General features: G+C 39.6%; 1 protein-coding gene across 7 annotated transcripts in view; it reads left to right on the forward strand.

Annotated features, from left to right (window-relative positions):
* Nucleotides 1–26,643, forward strand: part of ZNF638 (zinc finger protein 638) — a 91,948-nt gene that overhangs the window by 54,823 nt on the left and 10,482 nt on the right. For all 7 annotated transcript variants that reach the window (XM_086888044.1, XM_086888043.1, XM_086888041.1 and 4 more), the window contains 5 exons: nt 2,165–2,293; nt 3,944–3,985; nt 8,175–8,315; nt 10,503–10,628; nt 23,856–23,905. In XM_086888044.1, the coding sequence (XP_086744170.1) occupies nt 2,165–2,293; nt 3,944–3,985; nt 8,175–8,315; nt 10,503–10,628; nt 23,856–23,905 (488 nt within the window). The remainder of the gene's footprint in view (nt 1–2,164; nt 2,294–3,943; nt 3,986–8,174; nt 8,316–10,502; nt 10,629–23,855; nt 23,906–26,643) is intronic.

The following is a 26,643-nucleotide window of genomic DNA, read 5'->3' on the forward strand; positions in this document are numbered from 1 at the left end:
TTCAGAATTTTTTAAGGATTTTGGGGGATTTTTTTTATATTTTGGGGATTTTTTTTAGGTTTTTTTGGATTTTTTTTGTAATTTTTTAGGGATTATTTGGGATTTTTTAGGGAATTTTTGGGGGAAAATTTTGGGGATTTTTTTGGAATTTTTTGGGATTTTTTTGGGATTTTTTTGGGGGTTTTTTTGGCATTTTTTTAGATTTTTTTTCATAATTTTTTAGGGATTTTTGGGGATCTTTTTTGGATTTTTTGGGGATTTTTTTTTAGGTTTTTTTGGATTTTTTTCATAATTTTTTAGAGATTATTTGGGACTTTTTAGGGAATTTTTGGGGGAAAATTTTAGGGATTTTTTAGGGATTTTTTGGGGATTTTTTTTTAATTTTTTTTGGATTTTTTTCATAATTTTTTAGGGATTTTTGGGGATTTTTTTGGATTTTTTTTTAGGGTGTTTTTTTATTTTTTTCATAATTTATTAGGGATTATTTTGGATTTTTTGGGGGGACTTTTTAAGGAATTCTTGGGGGAAAATTTTGGGGATTTTTTTGGGATTTCTTTGGGGAATTTTAGGGAATTTTTGAAGGAATTTTGGGGAATTTTTTTCATTTTTTTTAAGAGTTTTTTTAAAAATTTTTGAGAATTTTTAGGAGATTTTTGGGGGAATTTTTGGGATTTTGGGGGGATTTTTGTGTAGAAGTGTCTGGGAATTTTTGGGATTGTTTTGGGATTTTTTGGTGTAAATTCCTGGGAATTTTGGGGGAATTTGGTGGAAATTCCTGGGGATTTTTTGGGAATCTTTGGGATTATTTTTCCATTTTTTGGTGGAAATTCTTGGGAATTTTTTGGGAATCTTTGGGATTGTTTTGGGAATTTTTTGGTGTAAATTCCTGGGGATTTTTGGGATCTTTGGGATTATTTTGGGAATTTTTTGGTGTAAATTCCTGGGAATTTTGGGGGAATTCGGTGGAAATTCCTGGGAATTTTTTTGGGAATCTTTGGGATTATTTTGGGATTTTTTTGGTGAAAATTCCTGGGGATTTTTTGGGAAATTTTTGGGATTATTTTGCTCTTTTTGGGTGGAAATTCCTGGGAATTTTGGGGGGGAATTTGCTGAAAATTCCTGGGAATTTTTTGGGAATCTTTGGGATTATTTTTCCATTTTTTGGTGGAAATTCCTGGGGATTTTTGGGAATCTTTGGGATTATTTTGGGAATTTTTTGGTGTAAATTCCTGGGGATTTTTGGGATCTTTGGGATTGTTTTGGGAATTTTTTGGTGGAAATTCCTGGGAATTTTGGGGGGAATTTGCTGAAAATTCCTGGGAATTTTTTGGGAATCTTTGGGATTATTTTTCCATTTTTTGGTGTAAATTCCTGGGGATTTTGGGGATCTTTGGGATTATTTTGGGAATTTTTTGGTGGAAATTCCTGGGAATTTTTTGGGAATCTTTGGGATTATTTTTCCATTTTTAGGTGGAAATTCCTGAGAATTTTTGGGGGGAATTTTTGGGATTTTTTAATGGAAATTCCTGGGAATTAGGGGGGAAATTTTTTGGGATTGTTTTGAGATTTTTTGGTGTAAATTCGTGGGAATTTTGGGGGGGAATTTGCTGAAAATTCCTGGGAATTTTTGGGAATCTTTGGGATTATTTTTCCATTTTTTGGTGTAAATTCCTGGGAATTTTTGGGGGAATTTGCTGAAAATTCCTGGGGATTTTTTGGGAATCTTGGGGATTATTTTTCCATTTTTTTTGTGGAAATTCCTGGGTATTTTTGGGGGAATTTTTGGGATTATTTTGCTTTTTTTTGGTAGAAATTCCTGAGAATTTTTGGTGTAAAGTCTTGGGAATCTTTTGGATTGTTTTGAGATTTTTTGTTGTAAATTCTTGGGAATTTTGGAGGGAATTTTTGGGACTATTTTGCTCTTTTTGGGTGGAAATTCCTGGGAATTTTTGGGATTGTTTTGGGAATTTTTGATGGAAATTCCTGGGGATTTTGGGGGGAATTTGCTGAAAATTCCTGGGAATCTTTTGGGAATTTTTGGAATTGTTTGGGGATTTTTTTTGGTGGAAATTCCTGGGGATTTTTGGGAATCTTTGGGATTATTTTTCCATTTTTTGGTGGAAATTCCTGGTGATTTTTGGGAATCTTTGGGATTGTTTTCCAGGCGTACCTGGAGATCTCCCGGAAAGCCGCGGATTCCATGGTGAAGTTTTACGGATGTTTCCCGATTTTCCTGGACGGGAATCAGCTGCAGATCCGGCCCGAGCCTCGGCATGGCTCGCTCCGAGACGAGGTGACATTCCCGGGAATGCTGGGGGAAATTCCCAGGAAAATCCTGGAGAAGTCATGGGAAAAAACTGGGAAATTCCTGGAAAAATCCTGGGAAATTCCCGGGAATTCTGGGGGAAATTCACGGGAAAATCCTGGAGAAGTCATGGAAAAAACTGGGAAATTCTTGGGAAAATCCTGGAGAAGTCACGGGAAAAACCTGGGAAATTCTTGGGAAAAATCTGGGAAATTCTGGGGAAAATTCTGGGAAATTCCCGGGAAAATCCTGGAAAGTCATGGAAAAGCCCTGGGAAATTCCCAGGAAAGTCCTGGAAAAGTCATGGAAAAAATTCCTGGGAAATTCCTGGAAAAAAACTGGGAAATTCCTGGAAAAAATCCTGGAAAAGTCATGGAAAAATCCTGGGGAATTCCTGGGAAAATTCTGGGAAATTCCTGGAAAAATCCTGGGAAATTCTGGGAAAAAATCCTGGGAAATTCCAGGGAAAAACTTGGGAAATTCCCGGAAAAATCCTGGAAAAGTCATGGAAAAATCCTGGGAAATTCCGGGAAAAAACCTGGGAAATTCCTGGGAAAATCCTGGGAAATTCCTGGGAAAATCCTGGGAAATTCCCGGGAAAATCCTGGAAAAGTCACGGGAAAAATCCTGGGAAATTCCTGGAAAAAATCCTGTGAAATTCTGGGGAAAATCCTGGGGAAGTCATGGAAAAAAATCCTGAGAAATTCCCAGAAAAACCCTGGGAAATTCCTGGGAATCCTGGGGGAAATTCCTGGGAAAATCCGGGAAGAAACCTGGGAAAAATCCTGTGAAATTCCTGGAAAAAATCCTGGAAAATTCTGGGGAAAAATCCTGGGAAATTCCTGGGAAAAACTTGGGAAATTCCTGGAAAAATCCTGGAAAAGTCATGGAAAAAAATCCTGAGAAATTCGCAGAAAAATTCTCGGGAATTCCCGGGAATTTTGGGGGAAATTCCTGGAAAAAACCCTGGAAAAGTCATGGAAAAATCCTGGGAAATTCCAGGAAAAAACCCTGGGATTTGTGAGGATTTGGGAATTATGGGAATTTTGGGAATTGTGGGAATTGTGGGAATTGTGGGAATTTTGGGGAATTGTGGGAATTGTGGGAATTTTGGGAATTTTGGGAATTGTGGGAATTTTGGGAAATATGGGAATTTTGGGGAATTTTGGGGAATTTTGGGGAATTGTGGGAATTTTGGGGAATTGTGGGAGTTTGGGGAATTATGGGAATTTTGGGGAATTGTGGGAATTTTGGGGAATTGTGGGAATTTTTGGGAATTGTGGGAATTTTGGGGAAATGTGGGAATTTTGGGGAATTGTGGGAATTTTGGGAATTATGGGAATTTGGGGGAATTGTGGGAATTTTGGGGAATTGTGGGAATTTTGGGAATTGTGGGAATTTTGGGAATTGTGGGAATTTTAGGAAATGTGGGAATTTTGGGAATTGTGGGAATTTTAGGAAATGTGGGAATTGTGAGGTTGAGGAATTTTGGAGGAATTTGTGGGAATTGACCCTGGCAAACATTTTTTGACCTGATGATCTTTTCCATTATTATTCATCAATTCTTAACTAATTAATTATTAATCCATTATTAATTATTACTAATGAAGCTTTAATTCCTTTTTATTTTCCCTCAAGGAAGCGATTTTCACTGCCCTCATCAAGGATTCCAATCCCAAGGTGAGTTTCCCCTCATTATCCCAAATTTTCCCCTCATTATCCCAATTTTTTTCCCTCATTATCCCAATTTTTTTCCCTCATTATCCCAATTTTTGTCCCTCATTATCCCAAATTTTTTCTCTTGTTATCCCAAGTTTTTTCCTTTATTATCCTGATTTTTTCCCCTCATTATCCCAATTTTTCCCCACATTTTCCCAATTTTTTCCCTGGTTATCCCAATTTTTTCCCCTCATTATCCCAAATTTTTGTCCCTCATTATCCCAAATTTTTGTCCCTCTTTATCCCAAATTTTTTCCCTTATTATCCCAAATTTTTCTCTCATTATCCCAATTTTTCCCCTCATTGTCCCATATTTTTTCCCTCGTTATCCCAAATTTTTTCCCTTTATTATCCTGATTTTTTTCCCTCATTATCCCAATTTTTGTTCCTCATTATCCCAAATTTTTGTTCCTCATTATCCCAAATTTTTCCTCTCATTATCCAAATTTTTTCCCCACATTATCCCAATTTTTGTCCCTCATTATCCCAATTTTTTTTCCCCACATTATCCCAAATTTTCCCCTCATTATCCCAATTTTTCCCCTCTTTATCCAAATTTTTTCCCCTCATTATCCCAATTTTTCCCCACATTTTCCCAATTTTTTCCCTGGTTATCCCAATTTTTTCCCCCTCTTTATCCAAATTTTTTCCCTTATTATCCCAAATTTTTCTCTCATTATCCCAATTTTTTGTCCCTCATTACCCCAAATTTTTCTCTCTTTATCCCAATTTTTTCCCCTCATTATCCCAAATTTTTCTCTTGTTATCCCAAGTTTTTTCCCTTTATTATCCTGGGTTTTTTCCCTCATTATCCCAAGGTTTTTCTCTCTTTATTTCAAATTTTTCCTCTCATTATCCCAATTTTTCCCCTCATTATCCCAAATTTTTTCCCCACATTATCCCAAATTTTTCCCCTCATTATCCCAATTTTTTTCTCTTGTTATCCCAATTTTTTCCCTTTATTATCCTGATTTTTTCCCCTCATTATCCCAAATTTTTGTCTCTCATTATCCCAAATTTTCCTCTCATTATCCCAATTTTTCCCCTCTTTATCCAATTTTTTCCCCTCATTTTCCCAATTTTTTCCCCTCATTATCCCAAATTTTTCCCTCATTATCCCAAATTTTTTTCCCCACATTATCCCAGGTTTTGTCCCTCATTATCCCAATTTTTTCCCCTCGTTATCCCAGATTTTTCCCCACATTATCCCAAATTTTTTCTCTCATTATCCCAAATTTTTTTCCTCAATATCCCAAATTTTTCCCCACATTTTCCCAATTTTTTTCTCTTGTTATCCCAATTTTTTTCCCTTTATTATCCTGTTTTTTTCCCTCATTATCCCAAGTTTTTTCTCTCTTTATTTCAAATTTTTTCCCCTCTTTATCCCAATTTTTTCCCTCATTATCCCAAATTTTTCCCCTCATTATCCAAATTTTTCCCCACATTATCCCAAATTTCTTCTCTCACTATCCCAATTTTTTCCCCTCATTATCCCAATTTTTTTCCCCTCTTTATCCAAATTTTTTCCCTCATTATCCCAAATTTTTCCCACATTATCCCAAATTTTTACCCTCATTATCCCAAATTTTTGTCCCTTGTTATCCCAAATTTTTTCCCCTATTTATCCCAAATTTTTCCCCTCATTATCCCAATTTTTTTCTGTTGTTATCCCAATTTTTTCCCCACATTTTCCCAATTTTTCTCCACATTATCCCAAATTTTTTCTCTTGTTATCCCAATTTTTTCCCCACATTATCCCAAATTTTTTCCCTCATTATCCCAAATTTTTTCCCTCATTATCCCAATTTTTTCCCCACATTTTCCCAATTTTTTTCTCTTGTTATCCCAAATTTTTTCCTTTATTATCCTGTCTTTTTTCCCTTATTATCTCAAGTTTTTTCTCTCTTTATCCCAAATTTTTTCCCCACATTATCCCAAATTTTTTTCCCTGATTATCCCAAATTTTTTCTCTCATTATCCCAAATTTTTCCCACTTTATCCCAGATTTTTCCCCTCATTATCCCAAATTTTTTCCCCTCATTATCCCAAGTTTTTTCTCTCTTTATCCCAAAATTTTTCCCCTCATTATCCCAAATTTTTTCCCTCATTATCCACATTTTCCCCACATTTTCCCAATTTTTGTCCCTCATTATCCCAATTTTTTTCTCTTGTTATCCCAAATTTTTCCCCTCATTATCCCAATATTTTCCCTCAATATCCCAATTTTTTCCCTCATTATCCCAAGTTTTTTCTCTCATTATCCCAAATTTTTCTCTCATTATCCCAATTTTTCCCCTCATTATCCCAAATTTTTTCCCCTCTTTATCCCAATTTTTTTCCCTTCTTTATCCAGATTTTTCCCCACATTTTCCCAATTTTTTTCCTCATTATCCCAATTTTTTCCCACATTATCCCAATTTTTTTCTCTTGTTATCCCAAGTTTTTTCTCTCTTTATCCTGATTTTTGTCCCTCATTATCCCAAATTTTTTCCCACATTTTCCCAATTTTTTCCCCTCATTATCCCAATTTTCTTTGTTATTTTTTTTTTCTCTTTTTTTTCTTTTCTCCTCATTTCTCCTTTTTCACTTCTGTTTTTTCCCTTTTATCCCTTTTTTTCTTTTTCCCTCCCTTTTTTCCCACTTTTCCCCCTTTTCCTTCCCTTTTCCCTTTTTTCCCCTTTCCTTTTTTCCATTTTTCCTCCATCCTTTTCTCTCTTTTTCCCTTTTTTTTTCTCCTTTTCCTTTTCTTTTTTCCCTTTTTTTTTTCCCTTTTCCATTCCCTTCCCCTTTTTTCCTCCTTTCCTTTTCCTTTTCCCCTTTTTCCCCTTCTTCTCCTCTTATTTTTTCCCATTTTCTTTTCCTTTTTCTTCTTTTTCCTCTTCTTTTCTTCCCATTTTTTCCTATTTTCTTCTTCCTTTTTCTTCTTTTCCCCTCCTTTTTCCCCTTTTCCCTTTCCCCCCTTCCATTTCCCTTTCTCTTTTCCCCTTTTTTCCCTTTTTCCTTTCTTTCCCTCCCATTTTTCTCCTTTTTCCTTCTTCCTTTCCCCTCTTTTTCCCCTTTTCCCCCCTTCCCTTTCCCCTTTTTTCCCTCTCCCCTTCTTTTTCCCATTTTTCTCTCTTTTTTCCTTTCCTTTTTCTTCTTTTTCCCCTTTTCCTCCTTTCCTCTTCCTTTTTTCCCTTTTTCCTTTCTTTTCCTCCCATTTTTTCCCATTTTCCCCTTCATTTTCCTTCTTTTTCCCCCTTTTTTCCTCTTTTTCTCCTCCTTTCTTCTCCCTTTTTCTTCTTTTTCCTTTCCTTTTCTTCCCATTTCCCTCCCTTCCTTTTTCCTCTTTTTCCCTCTCCTTTCCCCTTCCTTTTCCCTCTTTATTTCCTTCTCCTTTCCCCTTCCCTTTTCCCATTCCCTTTTTCCCTTTTCCTCTTTTTTTCCTCCCATTTTCCTCCCTTTTCCCCTTTCCTTTTTCATCTTTTTCCCTTTTTTCTCCTTCCTTTTCCCCCATCCCTCTTTTTCCCCTTTTCTTTTCCCCATTTTCCCCTCCTTTGTTTTCTTTTCCCCCCTTTTCCCTTCCCTTTTCCCTCTATTCCTTTCCCTTTTTTTCCCTTTTCCTCCCATTTTCCTCCCTTTTCCCCTTTCCTTTTTCTTCTTTTTCCCCTTTTTCTCCTTTCCTCTTCCTTTTCCCCCTTTTTCTCTTCTTTTCCTCCCATTTTTTCCCATTTTCCCCTTCCTTTTCCCTCTTTTTCCCCCTTTTTCTCTCCTTTCCCCTTCCTTTTTCTTCTTTTTCTTCTTATTTTCTTCCCATTTTTCTCCTTTTTCTCCCTTTTTTCTCTTTTTCCCTCTCCTTTCCCATTCCTTTTCCTCCTTTCCCTTTTCCCATTCCCTTTTTCCCTTTTCCTCTTTTTTTCCTCCCATTTTCCTCCCTTTTCCCCTTTCCTTTTTCCCTTTTTCCTCCTTCCTTTTCCCCATCCCTCTTTTTCCTCTTTTCTTTTCCCCATTTTCCCCTCCTTTGTCTCCTTTTCCCCCCTTTTCCCTTCCCTTTTTTTCCCTTTCCCCTTGTTTTCCTCCCTTTCCCGCCCCCTTTCCCCCCCATTTCCCATTATTCCCCATTTTTCCCCTCCAGAATTCCATTTATTCCCGTTTTTTCCCGTTTTTCCAGCTGGATTCCTCCTCTCTCCGTGCTCACCTGGTGCTCCTGGGGAATCTCCCAGCCGATGGATTCCGGGAGCTGGAGGTTGTTTGCGCGGGGCTGCGTTTTGGAAAGGTGGAGCACTACGCCGTGCTCAGCAACCGGCACCGGGTAACGGCACCAGGAATGCGGGAAAAACAACGGGAATAACACCAGGGGGGTGGGGGATTTAGAGGGAATTTTTAGGGGTTTTTTTGGGATTTTTTTCGGGATTTTTTGGGATTTTTTTTGGATTTTTTTCGGGATTTTTTGGGATTTTTTTTCGGGATTTTTTTGGATTTTTTGGGGGTTTTTTGGGGATTTTTTTCGGGATTTTTTGGGATTTTTTTCGGGATTTTCTGGGATTTTTGGGGGATTTTTTTTGGGATTTTTTTGGGATTTTTTTCGGGATTTTTTGGGATTTTTTTGGGAATTTTTTTCGGGATTTTTTAGGATTTTGTGGGATTTTTTTCAGGATTTTTTGGGATTTATTTCGGGATTTTTTGGGATTTTTCGGGATTTTTTTCGGGATTTTTTTGGGATTTTTTTTGGGATTTTTTTCGGGATTTTTTTCGGGATTTTTTGGGATTTTTTGGGGGTTTTTTTGGGATTTTTGGGGGGATTTTTTGGGATTTTTTTCGGGATTTTTTTGGGATTTTTTGGGATTTTTTCGGGATTTTTTGGGATTTTTTTGGGGATTTTTTGGGATTTTTTTCGGGATTTTTGGGGATTTTTTTCGGGATTTTTTGGGATTTTTGGGGGAATTTTTTTCGGGATTTTTTAGGATTTTTTGGGATTTTTTTCAGGATTTTTTGGGATTTTTTTCGGGATTTTTTTGGATTTTTTTCGGGATTTTTTGGGATTTTTTTCGGGATTTTTTGGGATTTTTTCGGGATTTTTTGGTATTTTTTGGGGGGTTTTTTGGGATTTTTTTGGGGATTTTTTGGGATTTTTGGGGGGATTTTTTGGGATTTTTTTCGGGATTTTTTGGGATTTTTTTCGGGATTTTTTGGGAGGTTTTTTTGGGATTTTTTGGGAATTTTTTCGGGATTTTTTGGGATTTTTTTCGGGATTTTTTGGGATTTTTGGGGATTTTTTGGGGGATTTTTCGGGATTTTTTTGGGATTTTTTGGGGGATTTTTTGGGATTTTTTGGGGATTTTTTGGGGGATTTTTTGGGATTTTTTTCGGGATTTTTTTGGGATTTTTTTCGGGATTTTTTGGGATTTTTTTCGGGATTTTTTGGGGGATTTTTTGGGATTTTTGGGGGGATTTTTTGGGATTTTTGGGGGGATTTTTTGGGATTTTTTTCGGGATTTTTTAGGATTTTGTGGGATTTTTTTCGGGATTTTTTGGGATTTTTTGGGGATTTTGGGGGATTTTTTTGGGGATTTTTTTGGGGATTTTTTGGGATTTTTTCGGGATTTTTGGGGATTTTTTTGGGGATTTTTTTCGGGATTTTTTGGGATTTTTTTCGGGATTTTTTTGGGGATTTTTTGGGATTTTTTCGGGATTTTTTTTCTCTTTTAAATCCCAAAAATCCACTAAAAATTTTTTTTAAATCTCAAAGAAACAAGGAAAAACCCGCCAAAAACAGGAAATAAAAATCCCCAAATCCAAGAAAAATAGTCTTTAAATAAAAAAAAATAAAAATAAAAATAAACTGTATTTAAATCCCAAAACCCATCAAAAATCTTTAAATCCCCAAAATCAAGGAAAATCCGCCAAAAAAACAAGAAACTTCTAAAAATCCCCCAAATCCAAGAAAAATATTATTTAGATCCAAAAAAGAACCAAGGAAAATCATCTTTAAATCCCAAAATCCATCAAAAACCTTTTTTAAACCCCAAAATCCATCAAATATCTTTTTTAAACCCCTAAAATCCAAGAAAATATTTTGTAAATCAAAAAAAAAAACAGAACAGTGTTTTAAAAATCCCCGAATCCAAGAAAAATATCCTTTAAATCCCAAAAAAACAAGGCAAATTATCTTTAAATTCCCAAAATCCATCAAAAACCTTTTTTAAATTCAAAAATCTTTTTTAAATCCCAAAAAACCAAGGAAAATTCCCCCCAAAAAACCAGAAAACTTTTAAAAATCCCTCAAATCCAAAAAAAAAATCTCTTTTACATCCCAAAAACCCCAAGAAAATCCAAATTATTCTCACCTTTAGGACCCAAATTATGACATTTTAAGGTGATTTTTCACCCTTTTTACACCGGGAAAGCGGCAGGAAATGAGGGATTCGGGCAGTTTGAAGAATTCCCATAATTTGATCCAGAAATCCAGGAATTAATTGGAATTTTTTTCACCCCTCAGGCCATCCTGCAGCTGGACAGCCCCAAATCGGCGCGGGCCATGCACAGTTTCCTGCAGCAGTATCCCTACACCATGGGCGAGCACACACTCACCTGCTCCTTGTCCTGCCACGGAGACTCTCCTGAGGTAAAAAAATTCCAGTTTTTCCAACTTCTGGATTCTTATTTTCATTTTTTGGGGGATGGGAGAAGCTTCTTCTCAAAGAGCTGCGGGGTGGGATTTTCCTCAGGGGTTTTCACCTCAAGGTTGGGGGTTTTGCCCTCAGTGTTGGTGTTTTTCCCCTCAGGGTTGGGATTTTCCCCTCAGGGTTGGGATTTGCCCCTCAGGGTTGGGATTTTCCTCCTCAGGATTAGAATTTCTCCCCTCAGGATTGGGATTTTTCCCCTCAGGATTGGGATTTTTCCTCTCAGGATTGGAATTTTTCCCTCAATTTTGACGTTTTTTCCCCCAGGATTGGGATTTTCTCCTTCAGGATTGGTTTTTTTCCCCTCAGGATTGAGAGTTTTCTCTCAGTTTTGGGATTTTTCCCTCAAAGTTAGAATTTTCCTCTCAGGACTGAGATTTTCTCCCTCAGGGTTGGGATTTTTCTCCTCAGGGTTGGGATTTTTCTCTCAATTTTGAGGTTTTTCCCTCAGGATTAGAATTTCTCCCTTCAGGATTGGGATTTTTCCCCTCAGGATTGGGATTTTTTCCCTCAGGGTTGGGATTTTTCTCTCAGGGTTGGGATTTCTCCCTCAGAATTAGAATTTTTCCTTCAGGATTGGGATTTTCCCCCCTCAGGATTAGAATTTCTCCCCTCAGGATTGGGATTTTTCCCCTCAGGGTTGGGATTTTTCTCTCAGTTTTGGGATTTTTCTCTCAAAGTTAGAATTTTCCCCTCAGGATTGGGATTTTTCTCTCAGGGTTGGGATTTTTCCCTCAATTTTGAGGTTTTTCCCTCAGGATTAGAATTTTTCCCTCAGGATTGGGATTTTGTCCTCAGGATTGGGATTTTTCTCTCCATTCTGGGGTTTGTCCCTCAGAATTAGAATTTTTCCCTCAGGATTGGGATTTTCCCCCTCAGGATTAGAGTTTTTCCCCTCAGGGTTGGGATTTTTCTCTCAGTTTTGGGATTTTTCTCTCAAAGTTAGAATTTTCCCCTCAGGATTGGGATTTTTCCCCTCAGGATTGGGATTTTTCTCTCAGGGTTGGGATTTTTCCCTCAATTTTGAGGTTTTTCCCTCAGAATTAGAATTTTTCCCTCAGGATTGGGATTTTCCCCCTCAGGATTAGAATTTCTCCCCTCAGGATTGGGATTTTTCCCCTCAGGGTTGGGATTTTAATCCTCAGGGTTGGTATTTTTCTCTCAATTTTGAGGTTTTTCCCTCAGGATTAGAATTTTTCCCTCAGGATTGGGATTTTCTCCCTCAGGATTGGGATTTTCTCCCTCAGGATTGGGATTTTTCCCTCCATTCTGGGATTTCTCCCTCAGAATTAGAATTTTTCCCTCAGGATTGGGATTTTCCCCCTCAGGATTAGAATTTTTCCCCTCAGCGTTGGGATTTTTCCCCTCAGGGTTGGCATTTTTCTCTCAGTTTTGGGATTTTTCTCTCAAAGTTAGAATTTTCCCCTCAGGATTGGGATTTTTCCCCTCAGGGTTGGGATTTTAATCCTCAGGGTTGGTATTTTTCTCTCAATTTTGAGGTTTTTCCCTCAGGATTAGAATTTTTCCCTCAGGATTGGGATTTTCTCCCTCAGGATTGGGATTTTTCCCTCCATTCTGGGATTTCTCCCTCAGAATTAGAATTTTCCCCTCAGGATTGGGATTTTCCCCCTCAGGATTAGAATTTTTCCCCTCAGGGTTGGGATTTTTCTCTCAGTTTTGGGATTTTTTTCTCAAAGTTAGAATTTTCCCCTCAGGATTGGGATTTTTCCCCTCAGGATTGGGATTTTTCTCTCAGGGTTGGGATTTTTCCCTCAATTTTGAGGTTTTTCCCTCAGAATTAGATTTTTTCCCTCAGGATTGGGATTTTCCCCCTCAGGATTAGAATTTCTCCCCTCAGGATTGGGATTTTTCCCCTCAGGGTTGGGATTTTTCTCCTCAGGGTTGGGATTTTTCTCTCAATTTTGAGGTTTTTCCCTCAGGATTAGAATTTTTCCCTCAGGATTGGGATTTTCCCCCTCAGGATTAGAATTTATCCCCTCAGGGTTGGGATTTTTCTCTCAGTTTTGGGATTTTTCTCTCAAAGTTAGAATTTTCCCCTCAGGATTGGGATTTTCCCTCAGGATTGGGATTTTCCCCATCAGGATTGGGATTTTTCTCTCAGGGTTGGGATTTTTCCCTCAATTTTGAGGTTTTTCCCTCAGAATTAGAATTTTTCCCTCAGGATTGGGATTTTCCCCCTCTGGATTAGAATTTCTCCCCTCAGGATTGGGATTTTTCCCCTCAGGGTTGGGATTTTTCTCTCAATTTTGAGGTTTTTCCCTCAGGATTAGAATTTTCCCCTCAGGATTAGGATTTTTTCCCTCAGGGTTGGGGTTTTTCTCTCAGGGTTGGGATTTCTCCCTCAGAATTAGAATTTTTCCTTCAGGATTGGGATTTTCCCCCCTCAGGATTAGAATTTTCCCCTCAGGATTAGGATTTTTTCCCTCAGGGTTGGGGTTTTTCTCTCAGGGTTGGGATTTCTCCCTCAGAATTAGAATTTTTCCCCTCAGGATTGGGATTTTTCTCCTCAGGGTTGGGATTTTTCTTCTCAGGGTTGGGATTTTTCTCTCAATTTTGAGGTTTTTCCCTCAGGATTAGAATTTTCCCCTCAGGATTGGGATTTTTCCCTCCATTCTGGGGTTTCTCCCTCAGAATTAGAATTTTTCCCTCAGGATTGGGATTTTCCCCCTCAGGATTAGAATTTCTCCCCTCAGGGTTGGGATTTTTCTCTCAGTTTTGGGATTTTTCTCTCAAAGTTAGAATTTTCCCCTCAGGATTGGGATTTTTCCCTCAGGATTGGGATTTTTCTCCTCAGGGTTGGGATTTTTCCCTCAATTTTGAGGTTTTTCCATCAGGATTAGAATTTTTCCCTCAGGATTGGGATTTTTCCCCTCAGGATTGGGATTTTTCTCCTCAGGGTTGGGATTTTTCTCTCAATTTTGAGGTTTTTCCCTCAGGATTAGAATTTTCCCCTCAGGATTGGGATTTTTCCCTCAATTCTGGGGTTTCTCCCTCAGAATTAGAATTTTTCCCTCAGGATTGGGATTTTCCCCCTCAGGATTAGAATTTTTCCCTCAGGATTGGGATTTTCCCCCTCAGGATTAGAATTTTTCCCCTCAGGGTTGGGATTTTTCTCTCAGTTTTGGGATTTTTTTCTCAAAGTTAGAATTTTCCCCTCAGGATTGGGATTTTTCCCCTCAGGATTGGGATTTTTCTTCTCAGGGTTGGGATTTTTCTCTCAATTTTGAGGTTTTTCCCTCAGGATTAGAATTTTCCCCTCAGGATTGGGATTTTTCCCTCCATTCTGGGGTTTCTCCCTCAGAATTAGAATTTTTCCCTCAGGATTGGGATTTTCCCCCTCAGGATTAGAATTTCTCCCCTCAGGGTTGGGATTTTTCTCTCAGTTTTGGGATTTTTCTCTCAAAGTTAGAATTTTCCCCTCAGGATTGGGATTTTTCCCTCAGGATTGGGATTTTTCTCCTCAGGGTTGGGATTTTTCCCTCAATTTTGAGGTTTTTCCATCAGGATTAGAATTTTTCCCTCAGGATTGGGATTTTTCCCCTCAGGATTGGGATTTTTCTCCTCAGGGTTGGGATTTTTCTCTCAATTTTGAGGTTTTTCCCTCAGGATTAGAATTTTCCCCTCAGGATTGGGATTTTTCCCTCAATTCTGGGGTTTCTCCCTCAGAATTAGAATTTTTCCCTCAGGATTGGGATTTTCCCCCTCAGGATTAGAATTTTTCCCTCAGGATTGGGATTTTCCCCCTCAGGATTAGAATTTTTCCCCTCAGGGTTGGGATTTTTCTCTCAGTTTTGGGATTTTTTTCTCAAAGTTAGAATTTTCCCCTCAGGATTGGGATTTTTCCCCTCAGGATTGGGATTTTTCTCTCAGGGTTGGGATTTTTCCCTCAATTTTGAGGTTTTTCCCTCAGAATTAGAATTTTTCCCTCAGGATTGGGATTTTCCCCCTCAGGATTAGAATTTCTCCCCTCAGGATTGGGATTTTTCCCCTCAGGGTTGGGATTTTTCTCCTCAGGGTTGGGATTTTTCTCTCAATTTTGAGGTTTTTCCCTCAGGATTAGAATTTTTCCCTCAGGATTGGGATTTTCCCCCTCAGGATTAGAATTTATCCCCTCAGGGTTGGGATTTTTCTCTCAGTTTTGGGATTTTTCTCTCAAAGTTAGAATTTTCCCCTCAGGATTGGGATTTTTCCCCTCAGGATTGGGATTTTTCTCTCAGGGTTGGGATTTTTCCCTCAATTTTGAGGTTTTTCCCTCAGAATTAGAATTTTTCCCTCAGGATTGGGATTTTCCCCCTCTGGATTAGAATTTCTCCCCTCAGGATTGGGATTTTTCCCCTCAGGGTTGGGATTTTTCTCTCAATTTTGAGGTTTTTCCCTCAGGATTAGAATTTTCCCCTCAGGATTAGGATTTTTTCCCTCAGGGTTGGGGTTTTTCTCTCAGGGTTGGGATTTCTCCCTCAGAATTAGAATTTTTCCTTCAGGATTGGGATTTTCCCCCCTCAGGATTAGAATTTTCCCCTCAGGATTAGGATTTTTTCCCTCAGGGTTGGGGTTTTTCTCTCAGGGTTGGGATTTCTCCCTCAGAATTAGAATTTTTCCTTCAGGATTGGGATTTTCCCCCTCAGGATTAGAATTTTTCCCCTCAGGATTGGGATTTTTCTTCTCAGGGTTGGGATTTTTCTCTCAATTTTGAGGTTTTTCCCTCAGGATTAGAATTTTCCCCTCAGGATTGGGATTTTTCCCTCCATTCTGGGGTTTCTCCCTCAGAATTAGATTTTTTCCCTCAGGATTGGGATTTTCCCCCTCAGGATTAGAATTTCTCCCCTCAGGATTGGGTTTTTTCCCCTCAGGGTTGGGATTTTTCTCCTCAGGGTTGGGATTTTTCTCTCAATTTTGAGGTTTTTCCCTCAGGATTAGAATTTTTCCCTCAGGATTGGGATTTTCCCCCTCAGGATTGGGATTTTCCCCCTCAGGATTAGAATTTTTCCCCTCAGGGTTGGGATTTTTCCCCTCAGGATTGGGATTTTTCTCTCAAAGTTAGAATTTTCCCCTCAGGGTTGGGATTTTTCCCTCAGGATTGGGATTTTTCCCCTCAGGGTTGGGATTTTTCTCTCAGGGTTAGTATTTTTCCCTCAATTTTGAGGTTTTTCCCTCAGGATTAGAATTTTTCCCTCAGGATTGGGATTTTCTCCTCAGGATTGGGATTTTCCCTCAGGATTGGGATTTTCCCCATCAGGATTGGGATTTTTCTCCTCAGGGTTGGGATTTTTCTCTCAATTTTGAGGTTTTTCCCTCAGGATTAGAATTTTTCCCTCAGGATTGGGATTTTCCCCCTCAGGATTAGAATTTCTCCCCTCAGGATTGGGTTTTTTCCCCTCAGGGTTGGGATTTTTCTCCTCAGGGTTGGGATTTTTCTCTCAATTTTGAGGTTTTTCCCTCAGGATTAGAATTTTTCCCTCAGGATTGGGATTTTCTCCCTCAGGATTGGGATTTTCTCCCCAGGATTGGGATTTTCCCTCAGGATTGGGATTTTCCCCATCAGGATTAGAATTTCTCCCCTCGGGGTTTTGATTTTTCCCTCCATTTTGAGATTTTTTTTCCCTCAGGATTAGAATTTTCTCCTCAGGATTAGAATTTTCCCCTCAGAATTCAGATTTTTTCCTTTAGAATTGGGATTTTCTCTCAGGGTTGGGATTTTTCCCCTCGGGGTTGGGATTTTTCTCTTAATTTTGGGTTTTTTCCCTTCGAATTAGAATTTTTCCCCTCAGGGTTGGGTTTTTTCCTCTCAGCATTGGGATTTTTCTCTCAATTTGGGATTTTTCCCACAGAATTAAATATTTTTTGTCAGGATTGGGATTTTCTCCCTCAAGATTGGGATTTTTCCTTCAGAATTAGAATTTTTCTGTCAGGATTGGGATTTTCCCCCTCAGGATTAGAATTTCTCTCCTCAGGGTTGGGATTTCTCCCCTCAGCGTTGGGATTTTTCTCTCCATTTTGGGGTTTTTCTCCTCAGAATTAGATTTTTTCCCCCTCAGGATTTGGATTTTCCCCTCAGAATTGGGATTTTTCCCCTCAGAATTGGGATTTTCTCTCAACTTTGGAACTTTTCCCCTCAGAATTGGAATTTTCCCCTCAGGGTTTGGATTATTCCCTCAGAATTAGAATTTTTTCCCCTTCAAAATTGGGATTTTTCCCTTCAAGGATTGGTATCTCACTTCTTCCATATTTTTTTATCCTCAATTTGTGCCAAAGGAAATCTCCAAATCCTGAAGTTTTTCCCTCTAAAAATCCTAGGGAATAAACTCCCTTTAAAAAATGATTCCTGAAATTCTTCCTGGTGAGGGAAAATCCCTCAGGGATTTGTGGGAATGCTGAGGTTCAAATCCACCTTTTTAGCTTTTCCCTAGATCTGAGAATAAAAATTCAGGAATTTTTGTGCTGCTTTATCACTTCAGGGTTTGATTCCTGGGATTTTCCTGGAAATGGCTGAGTTTAAAAGCCCTGAAATGCCAAAAATAAGGAAAATTCATGGAGAAACCTGGGATAAATCCTGGATTTTAGGGATAGGGTGTGAGGTTTATAGGGAAATAACTGGATTTTAGGGGTAGGGAATGGGATTTGTAAGGAATGGTTGGATTTTAGGGATAAGGAATGGTTGGATTTTAGGGAATGGGGATTTTATTAGGAATGGTTGGATTTTAGGGATAGGGATAAGGAATGGTTGGATTTAAGGGAATGGGAATGGTTGGATTTAAGGGAATGGGGATTTTGTTAGGAATGGTTGGATTTTAGGGATAGGGATAGGGAATAGTTGGATTTTAGGGATAGGAAATGGTTGGATTTAAGGGATAGAGATAAGGAATGGTTGGATTTTAGGGAATGGGGATTTTATTAGGAATGGTTGGATTTTAGGGATAGGGACAGGGAATAGTTGGATTTTAGGGATAAGAAATGGTTGGATTTTAGGGAATGGGGATTTTGTTAGGAATTATTGGATTTTAGGGATAGGAAATTGTTGGAATTAAGGGATAGGGATAAGGAATGGTTGGATTTTAGGGATAAGGAATGGTTGGATTTTAGGGATAAGGAATGGTTGGATTTTAGGGATAGGGATAGGGAATAGTTGGATTTTAGGGATAAGGAATGGTTGGATTTTAGGGATAGAGATAAGGAATGGTTGGATTTTAGGGAATGGGGATTTTGTTAGGAATTATTGGATTTTAGGGATAGGAAATGGTTGGAATTAAGGGATAGGGATAAGGAATGGTTGGATTTTAGGGATGAGGAATGGTTGGATTTTAGGGATAGGAAATGGTTGGATTTTAGGGATAGAGATAAGGAATGGTTGGATTTTAGGGAATGGGGATTTTATTAGGAATGGCTGGATTTTAGGGATAGGGATAAGGAATGGTTAGATTTTTGGGAATGGGAATTTTGTTAGGAATGGTTGGATTTTAGGGATAAGGAATGGTTGGATTTTAGGGATAAGGAATGGTTGGATTTAAGGGATAAGGAATGGTTGGATTTAAGGGAATGGAAATGGTTGGATTTTAGGGAATGGGGATTTTGTTAGGAATTATTGGATTTTAGGGATAGGAAATTGTTGGAATTAAGGGATAGGGATAAGGAATGGTTGGATTTTAGGGATGAGGAATGGTTGGATTTTAGGGATAGGGAATGGTTGGATTTTAGGGATAGGGATAAGGAATGGTTGGATTTTAGGGATAAGGAATGGTTGGATTTTAGGGATAGGGAATAGTTGGATTTTAGGGATAAGGAATGGTTGGATTTTAGGGATAGGGATAAGGAATTGTTGGATTTTAGGGAATGGGGATTTTGTTAGGAATGGTTGGATTTTAGGGATAAGGAATGGTTGGATTTAAGGGATAGAGATAAGGAATGGTTGGATTTAAGGGAATGGGGATTTTGTTAGGAATTATTGGATTTTAGGGATAGGAAATTGTTGGAATTAAGGGATAGGGAATGGTTGGAATTAAGGGATAGGGATAAGGAATGGTTGGATTTTAGGGATAGGGATAAAGAATGGTTGGATTTTAGAGAACGGGGATTTTATTAGGAATGGTTGGATTTTAGGGATAGGGATAGGGAATAGTTGGATTTTAGGGATAGGGAATAGTTGGATTTTAGGGATAGGGAATAGTTGGATTTTAGGGATAGGGAATAGTTGGATTTTAGGGATAAGGAATGGTTGGATTTTAGGGAATGGGGATTTTGTTAGGAATTATTGGATTTTAGGGATAGGAAATTGTTGGAATTAAGGGATAGGGATAAGGAATGGTTGGATTTTAGGGATAGGGATAGGGAATAGTTGGATTTTAGGGATAAGGAATGGTTGGATTTAAGGGATAGAGATAAGGAATGGTTGGATTTAAGGGATAGAGATAAGGAATGGTTGGATTTTAGGGAATGGGGATTTTGTTAGGAATGGTTGGATTTTAGGGATAGGGATAAGGAATGGTTGGATTTTTGGGAATGGGGATTTTGTTAGGAATGGTTGGATTTTAGAGATAGGAAATGGTTGGAATTAAGGGATAGGGATAAGGAATGGTTGGATTTTAGGGATAGGGATAAGGAATTGTTGGATTTTAGGGAATGGGGATTTTATTAGGAGTTTTTAAATTTAGGATTTTAGGGATAGGGAATGGTTGGATTTTAGGGAATGGGGATTTTGTTAGGAATTATTTGATTTTAAGGATAGGAAATTGTTGGATTTTAGGGATAGGGAATAGTTGGATTTTAGGGATAAGGAATGGTTGGATTTTAGGGATAGAGATAAGGAATGGTTGGATTTTAGGGAATGGGGATTTTATTAGGAATGGCTGGATTTTAGGGATAGGGACAAGGAATAGTTGGATTTTAGGGATAAGAAATGGTTGGATTTTAGGGAATGGGGATTTTGTTCGGAATTATTGGATTTTAAGGATAGGAAATCGTTGGAATTAAGGGATAGGGATAAGGAATGGTTGGATTTTAGGGATAGGGAATGGTTGGATTTTAGGGATAAGGAATGGTTGGATTTAAGGGATAGAGATAAGGAATGGTTGGATTTAAGGGAATGGGGATTTTGTTAGGAATTATTGGATTTTAGGGATAGGAAATTGTTGGAATTAAGGGATAGGGAATGGTTGGAATTAAGGGATAGGGATAAGGAATGGTTGGAATTAAGGGATAGGGATAAGGAATGGTTGGATTTAAGGGATAGAGATAAGGAATGGTTGGATTTTAGGGAGTGGGGATTTTATTAGGAATTTTTAAATTTAGGATTTTAGGGATAGGGAATGGTTGGATTTTAGGGATAAGGAATGGTTGGATTTTAAGGATAGAGATAAGGAATGGTTAGATTTTAGGGAATGGGGATTTTATTAGGAATGGTTGGATTTCAGGGATAGGGATAAGGAATGGTTGGATTTTAAGGATAGGGAATAATTGGATTTTAGGGATAGGGAATGGTTGGATTTAAGGGATAGGGATAAGGAATGGTTGGATTTTAGGGATAGAGATAAGGAATGGTTGGATTTTAGGGAATGGGGATTTTATTAGGAATTTTTAAATTTAGGATTTTAGGGATAGGGAATGTTTGGATTTTAGGGAATGGGGATTTTGTTAGGAATTATTTGATTTTAAGGATAGGAAATTGTTGGATTTTAGGGATAGGGAATAGTTGGATTTTAGGGATAAGGAATGGTTGGATTTTAGGGATAGGGAATGGTTGGATTTTAGGGATAGGGAATGGTTGGATTTTAGGGATAAGGAATGGTTGGATTTTAGGGAATGGGGATTTTATTAGGAATGGTTGGATTTTAGGGATAGGGAATGGTTGGATTTTAGGGATAAGAAATGGTTGGATTTTAGGGAATGGGGATTTTATTAGGAATGGTTGGATTTTAGGGATAGGGAATGGTTGGATTTTAGGGATAAGGAATGGTTGGATTTTAGGGAATGGGGATTTTATTAGGAATGGTTGGATTTTAGGGATAGGGAATAGTTGGATTTTAGGGATAAGAAATGGTTGGATTTTAGGGAATGGGGATTTTGTTCGGAATTATTGGATTTTAAGGATAGGAAATGGTTGGAATTAAGGGATAGGGAATGGTTGGAATTAAGGGATAGGGATAAGGAATGGTTGGATTTTAGGGATAGGGATAAGGAATGGTTGGATTTTAGGGATAGGGAATGGTTGGATTTTAGGGATAGGGATAAGGAATTGTTGGATTTTAGGGAATGGGGATTTTATTAGGAATGGTTGGATTTTAGGGATAGGGATAGGGATAGGGAATAATTGGATTTTAGGGATAGGGAATGGTTGGAATTAAGGGATAGGGATAAGGAATGGTTGGATTTTAGGGATAAGGAATGGTTGGATTTTAGGGATAGGGAATGGTTGGAATTAAGGGATAGGGATAAGGAATGGTTGGATTTTAGGGAATGGGGATTTTATTAGGAATTTTTAAATTTAGGATTTTAGGGATAGGGAATGGTTGGATTTTAGGGAATGGGGATTTTGTTAGGAATTCTTTGATTTCAAGGAGCTGCTGCTGCTCCCTCCATCCCAAATCCACCCCAAATCCATCCCAAATCCATCCCAGATCCATCCCAAATCCACCCCAAATCCATCCCAAATCCACCCCAAATCCATCCCAAATCCACCCCAAATCCACCCCAAATCCACCCCAAATCCATCCCAAATCCATCCCAAATCCACCCCAAATCCACCCCAAATCCACCCCAAATCCATCCCAAATCCATCCCAAATCCACCCCAAATCCATTCCCAATCCACCCCAAATCCATCCCAAATCCTCCCAAATCCATCCCAAATCCTCCCAAATCCATCCCAAATCCATCCCAAATCCACTCCAATCCATCCCGAATCCATCCCAAATCCACCCCAAATCCATCCCAAATCCATCCCAAATCCACCCCAAATCCATCCCAAATCCTCCCAAATCCATCCCAAATCCATCCCAAATCCACCCCAAATCCATCCCAAATCCACCCCAAATCCACCCCAAATCCACCCCAGATCCACCCCAAATCCACCCCAAATCCACCCCAAATCCACCCCAAATCCACCCCAAATCCACCCCAAATCCACCCCAAATCCATCCCAGATCCATCCCAAATCCATCCCAAATCCACCCCAAATCCATCCCAAATCCATCCCAAATCCACCCCAAATCCATCCCAGATCCATCCCAGATCCACCCCAGATCCATCCCAAATCCACCCCAAATCCACCCCAAATCCATCCCAAATCCATCCCAAATCCATCCCAAATCCACCCCAAATCCATCCCAAATCCATCCCAAATCCACCCCAAATCCATCCCAAATCCACCCCAAATCCATCCCAGATCCATCCCAAATCCACCCCAAATCCATCCCAAATCCATCCCAAATCCATCCCAAATCCATCCCAAATCCACCCCAAATCCACCCCAAATCCACCCCAAATCCACCCCAAATCCATCCCAAATCCATCCCAAATCCATCCCAAATCCACCCCAAATCCACCCCAAATCCATCCCAAATCCACCCCAAATCCATCCCAAATCCACCCCAAATCCACCCCAAATCCACCCCAAATCCACCCCAAATCCATCCCAAATCCACCCCAAATCCATCCCAAATCCATCCCAAATCCACCCCACATCCATCCCAAATCCACCCCAAATCCATCCCAAATCCTCCCAAATCCTCCCAAATCCATCCCAAATCCTCCCAAATCCATCCCAAATCCACCCCAAATCCATCCCAAATCCACCCCAAATCCACCCCACATCCATCCCAAATCCATCCCAAATCCACCCAAATCCACCCCAAATCCACCCCAGATCCACCCCAAATCCACCCCAAATCCTCCCAAATCCATCCCAGATCCATCCCAAATCCACCCCAAATCCATCCCAAATCCACCCCAAATCCATCCCAAATCCATCCCAAATCCACCCCAAATCCACCCCAAATCCATCCCAAATCCACTCCAATCCATCCCGAATCCATCCCAAATCCATCCCAAATCCACCCCAAATCCACCCCAGATCCATCCCAAATCCACCCCAAATCCACCCCAGATCCACCCCAAATCCACCCCAAATCCATCCCAAATCCACCCCAAATCCATCCCAAATCCACCCCAAATCCACCCCAAATCCACCCCAAATCCACCCCAAATCCATCCCAAATCCACCCCAGATCCACCCCAAATCCATCCCAGATCCATCCCAAATCCATCCCAAATCCACCCCAAATCCATCCCAAATCCACCCCAAATCCATCCCAAATCCATCCCAAATCCACCCCAAATCCATCCCAGATCCATCCCAAATCCATCCCAAATCCACCCCAAATCCACCCCAAATCCACCCCAAATCCATCCCAAATCCATCCCAAATCCATCCCAAATCCACCCCAAATCCATCCCAAATCCATCCCAAATCCACCCCAAATCCATCCCAAATCCACCCCAAATCCATCCCAAATCCACCCCAAATCCACCCCAAATCCATCCCAAATCCATCCCAAATCCACCCCAAATCCACCCCAAATCCATCCCAAATCCACCCAAATCCACCCCAAATCCATCCCAAATCCATCCCAAATCCACCCCAGATCCATCCCAAATCCATCCCAAATCCATCCCAAATCCGTCCCAAATCCACCCCAGATCCATCCCAAATCCATCCCAAATCCACCCAAATCCATCCCAGATCCATCCCAAATCCACCCCAAATCCATCCCAAATCCATCCCAAATCCATCCCAAATCCACCCCAAATCCACCCCAAATCCACCCCAAATCCATCCCAAATCCATCCCAAATCCACCCCAAATCCACCCCAAATCCATCCCAGATCCATCCCAAATCCACCCCAAATCCATCCCAAATCCATCCCAAATCCATCCCAAATCCACCCAAATCCATCCCAGATCCATCCCGCTCCAAACCCCGGCGGTTCTGAAGGAGCAACGACCATTTACTGTTGGAATTCCCATCCTGGGAATCGGGATTGGGAACGATTCCCTGGAATTCTCCCTTCCCTCTGCCTCCTTTGGGGTGATGGGATGCGGGAATCCCGCTCGGATCCCTCTGGAATTGGAAAATCCTGACCTTGGGTTTTGTTTTCCAGGCTGAAAGCGGGAAAAGGGAAGCGAAGACAGAGGACGGGAGCAGAGGAAGGTACGGCCCGCGAGGATTTTGGGGGGAATTCTTGGGAATTTTTATCCCTTTCTTTTCCCTCTTGGAATTTTTATCCACAATCAGGGATTGCTGAGCCTCCCTCCAGCTTTGTCCTGCTGCTCCTCCTTCCCAATCCATGCGCCGCGGAGCCAAAATATTCGGGATTTATTAAAAAAAAATCATGGAAAAACGGGGTGAAATCCCAATTCCTGTGGAGTTTCCCTCGGTTTTATCCCCTGCTCATGTCCTGGCTCCTCCTCTTGCTTTTATTCCATCCTGCAGCTCTTCCCTCTATCCCTGCCTCTGGAATTCCTCTTCCCAACTACCGAATTCCCGGAAAATTTTAGGAATTTTTTGTTAAATATGGCTTCAATCCCTTTTTTTCTGTGATTCCAACTCGGATTTCTGGATGAGTTTTGTCGTGAAAAAAACCCAAAATTGTCTAAGGGTGATCCTAAAATTTAAGGAATTCCGTTATGGAAAAGCTCTGTATTCCCACATCCCAGTTTTTTTCCTCATTATTCCATGAAACTGCAGAGTTTTGGGAGCGTTAATTCCCGAATTAATGGGAGTTTCTTCCTCAATTCTTGATTCCAGACAAGTGGAATTAAAAAATTAAAATTAAGACTAAAACTAAGATCAAAATTAAAATCAAAATTAAAACTAAGATCAAAATTAAAATTCAAATTAAAACTAAGATCAAAATTAAAATTAAAACTAAGATTAAAATTAAAATTAAAACTAAGATTAAAATTAAATTTAAATTTAAATTTAAATTTAAATTAGAAAGTGACTTTTCCATGATTCCCAAAAGTTGGAAAATTGACATTTTTCCTTGCCTCACACATTTTCCACACAATTATTTTATTCCATTTTTTTGGGAGGCAGAAAACATGGGAATTACGATTTTAATTATTAGCTATTAATAATTTATCTGAAGCTTTAATTAATTTAACTCCATCCCTGGGCTCTGCCTTTCTTTCCCAGGCTGCATTTTCCATGAATCCCTGGGGTGAATTTTCCATGAATCCCAGGAGTTTTCCATGAATTCTTGGGGTGAATTTTCCATTAATTCTTGGAGTGAATTTTCCATGAATCCCAGGAGTTTTCCATGAATCCCTGGGATGAATTTTCCATGAATCCCAGGAGTTTTCCATGAATCCCTGGGGTGAATTTTCCATGAATCCCAGGAGTTTTCCATGAATTATTTTAGTGAATTTTCCATGAATTCTTGGGGTGAATTTTCCATGAATCCCAGGAGTTTTCCATGAATCCCTGAGATGAATTTTCCATGAATTCCAGGAGTTTTCCATGAATTCCTGGGGTGAATTTTCCATGAATCCCTGGGGTGAATTTTCCATGAATTCTTGGAGTGAATTTTCCATGAATCCCAGGAATTTTCCATGAATCCCTGGGATGAATTTTCCATGAATCCCTGGAGTTTTCCATGAATTCCTGGAGTGAATTTTCCATGAATCCCTGGGGTGAATTTTCCATGGATCCCAGGAGTTTTCCATGAATTATTTTAGTGAATTTTCCATGAATTCTTGGAGTGAATTTTCCATGAATCCCAGTGGTTTTCCATGAATTCTTGGAGTGAATTTTCCATGAATCCCAGGAATTTTCCATGAATTTTTGGGATGAATTTTCCACAAATCCCAGGAGTTTTCCATGAATTCCTGGGGTGAATTTTCCATGAATTCCAGGAGTTTTCCATGAATTCTTGGAGTGAATTTTCCATGAATTCGTGGAGTGAATTTTCCATGAATCCCTGGAGTTTTCCATGAATTATTGGAGTGAATTTTCCATGAATCCCAGGAATTTTCCATGAATTTTTGGGATGAATTTTCCACAAATCCCAGTGGTTTTCCATGAATCCCTGGGATGAATTTTCCATGAATCCCAGGAGTTTTCCATGAATCCCTGGGGTGAATTTTCCATGAATTCTTGGAGTGAATTTTCCATGAATCCCTGGAGTTTTCCATGAATCCCTGGGGTGAATTTTCCATGGATCCCAGGAATTTTCCATTAATTCTTGGAGTGAATTTTCCATGAATTCGTGGAGTGAATTTTCCATGAATCCCTGGAGTTTTCCATGAATTATTGGAGTGAATTTTCCATGAATCCCTGGAGTTTTCCATGAATCCCTGGAGTGAATTTTCCATGAATCCCAGGAGTTTTCCATGAATTTTCGGGCTGAATTTCCCATGAATCCCAGTGGAAAACAAAACACACTGAGCACAGCCAGAAATGTTGAACTGATGGGAAAATCCCTTTGGATTTTTGGATTCGGGTTTTTGGATTCGGATTTTTGGATTCGGATTTTTGGATTTGGATCCCGATTTTTTTTTTTCCAGGTTTTGGAAGAGAAATTCCCTGCTGGAATTCTGCTGGAATGGCTTTTCCAGTCAGGGCCATCCCTAATTCCAGAACTTCCCAAGCTCATCCTGCGGGATTCTTCCCTTCAGGGAAAACCTCTGGAATTCCCTGGAAAACTCCATCCCTCACACCTCAAGGGGGGGGGATGGAAAACAGGGATTTGAAACCCAACCCAAAAACTGATCCCAAATCCAAAGCTGGGATTTGGGGATTTGGGATCCAAATCCAATCTCTGGGGATTGGGAAGCGCAGACAGAGCAAATTCCCTTATCCAGGAGCTTCCTTTGGGTTGGATATTCCCGTTTTTCCCTCGATGGGATGGGAATTTTCCGAATCCTGAGGCCTCCAAAACGTGAATT

This window comes from Cyanistes caeruleus, chromosome 5, assembly GCF_971803275.1.
Source record: "Cyanistes caeruleus chromosome 5, bCyaCae1.hap1.1, whole genome shotgun sequence".
In the NCBI taxonomy this organism is placed as follows: domain Eukaryota; kingdom Metazoa; phylum Chordata; class Aves; order Passeriformes; family Paridae; genus Cyanistes; species Cyanistes caeruleus.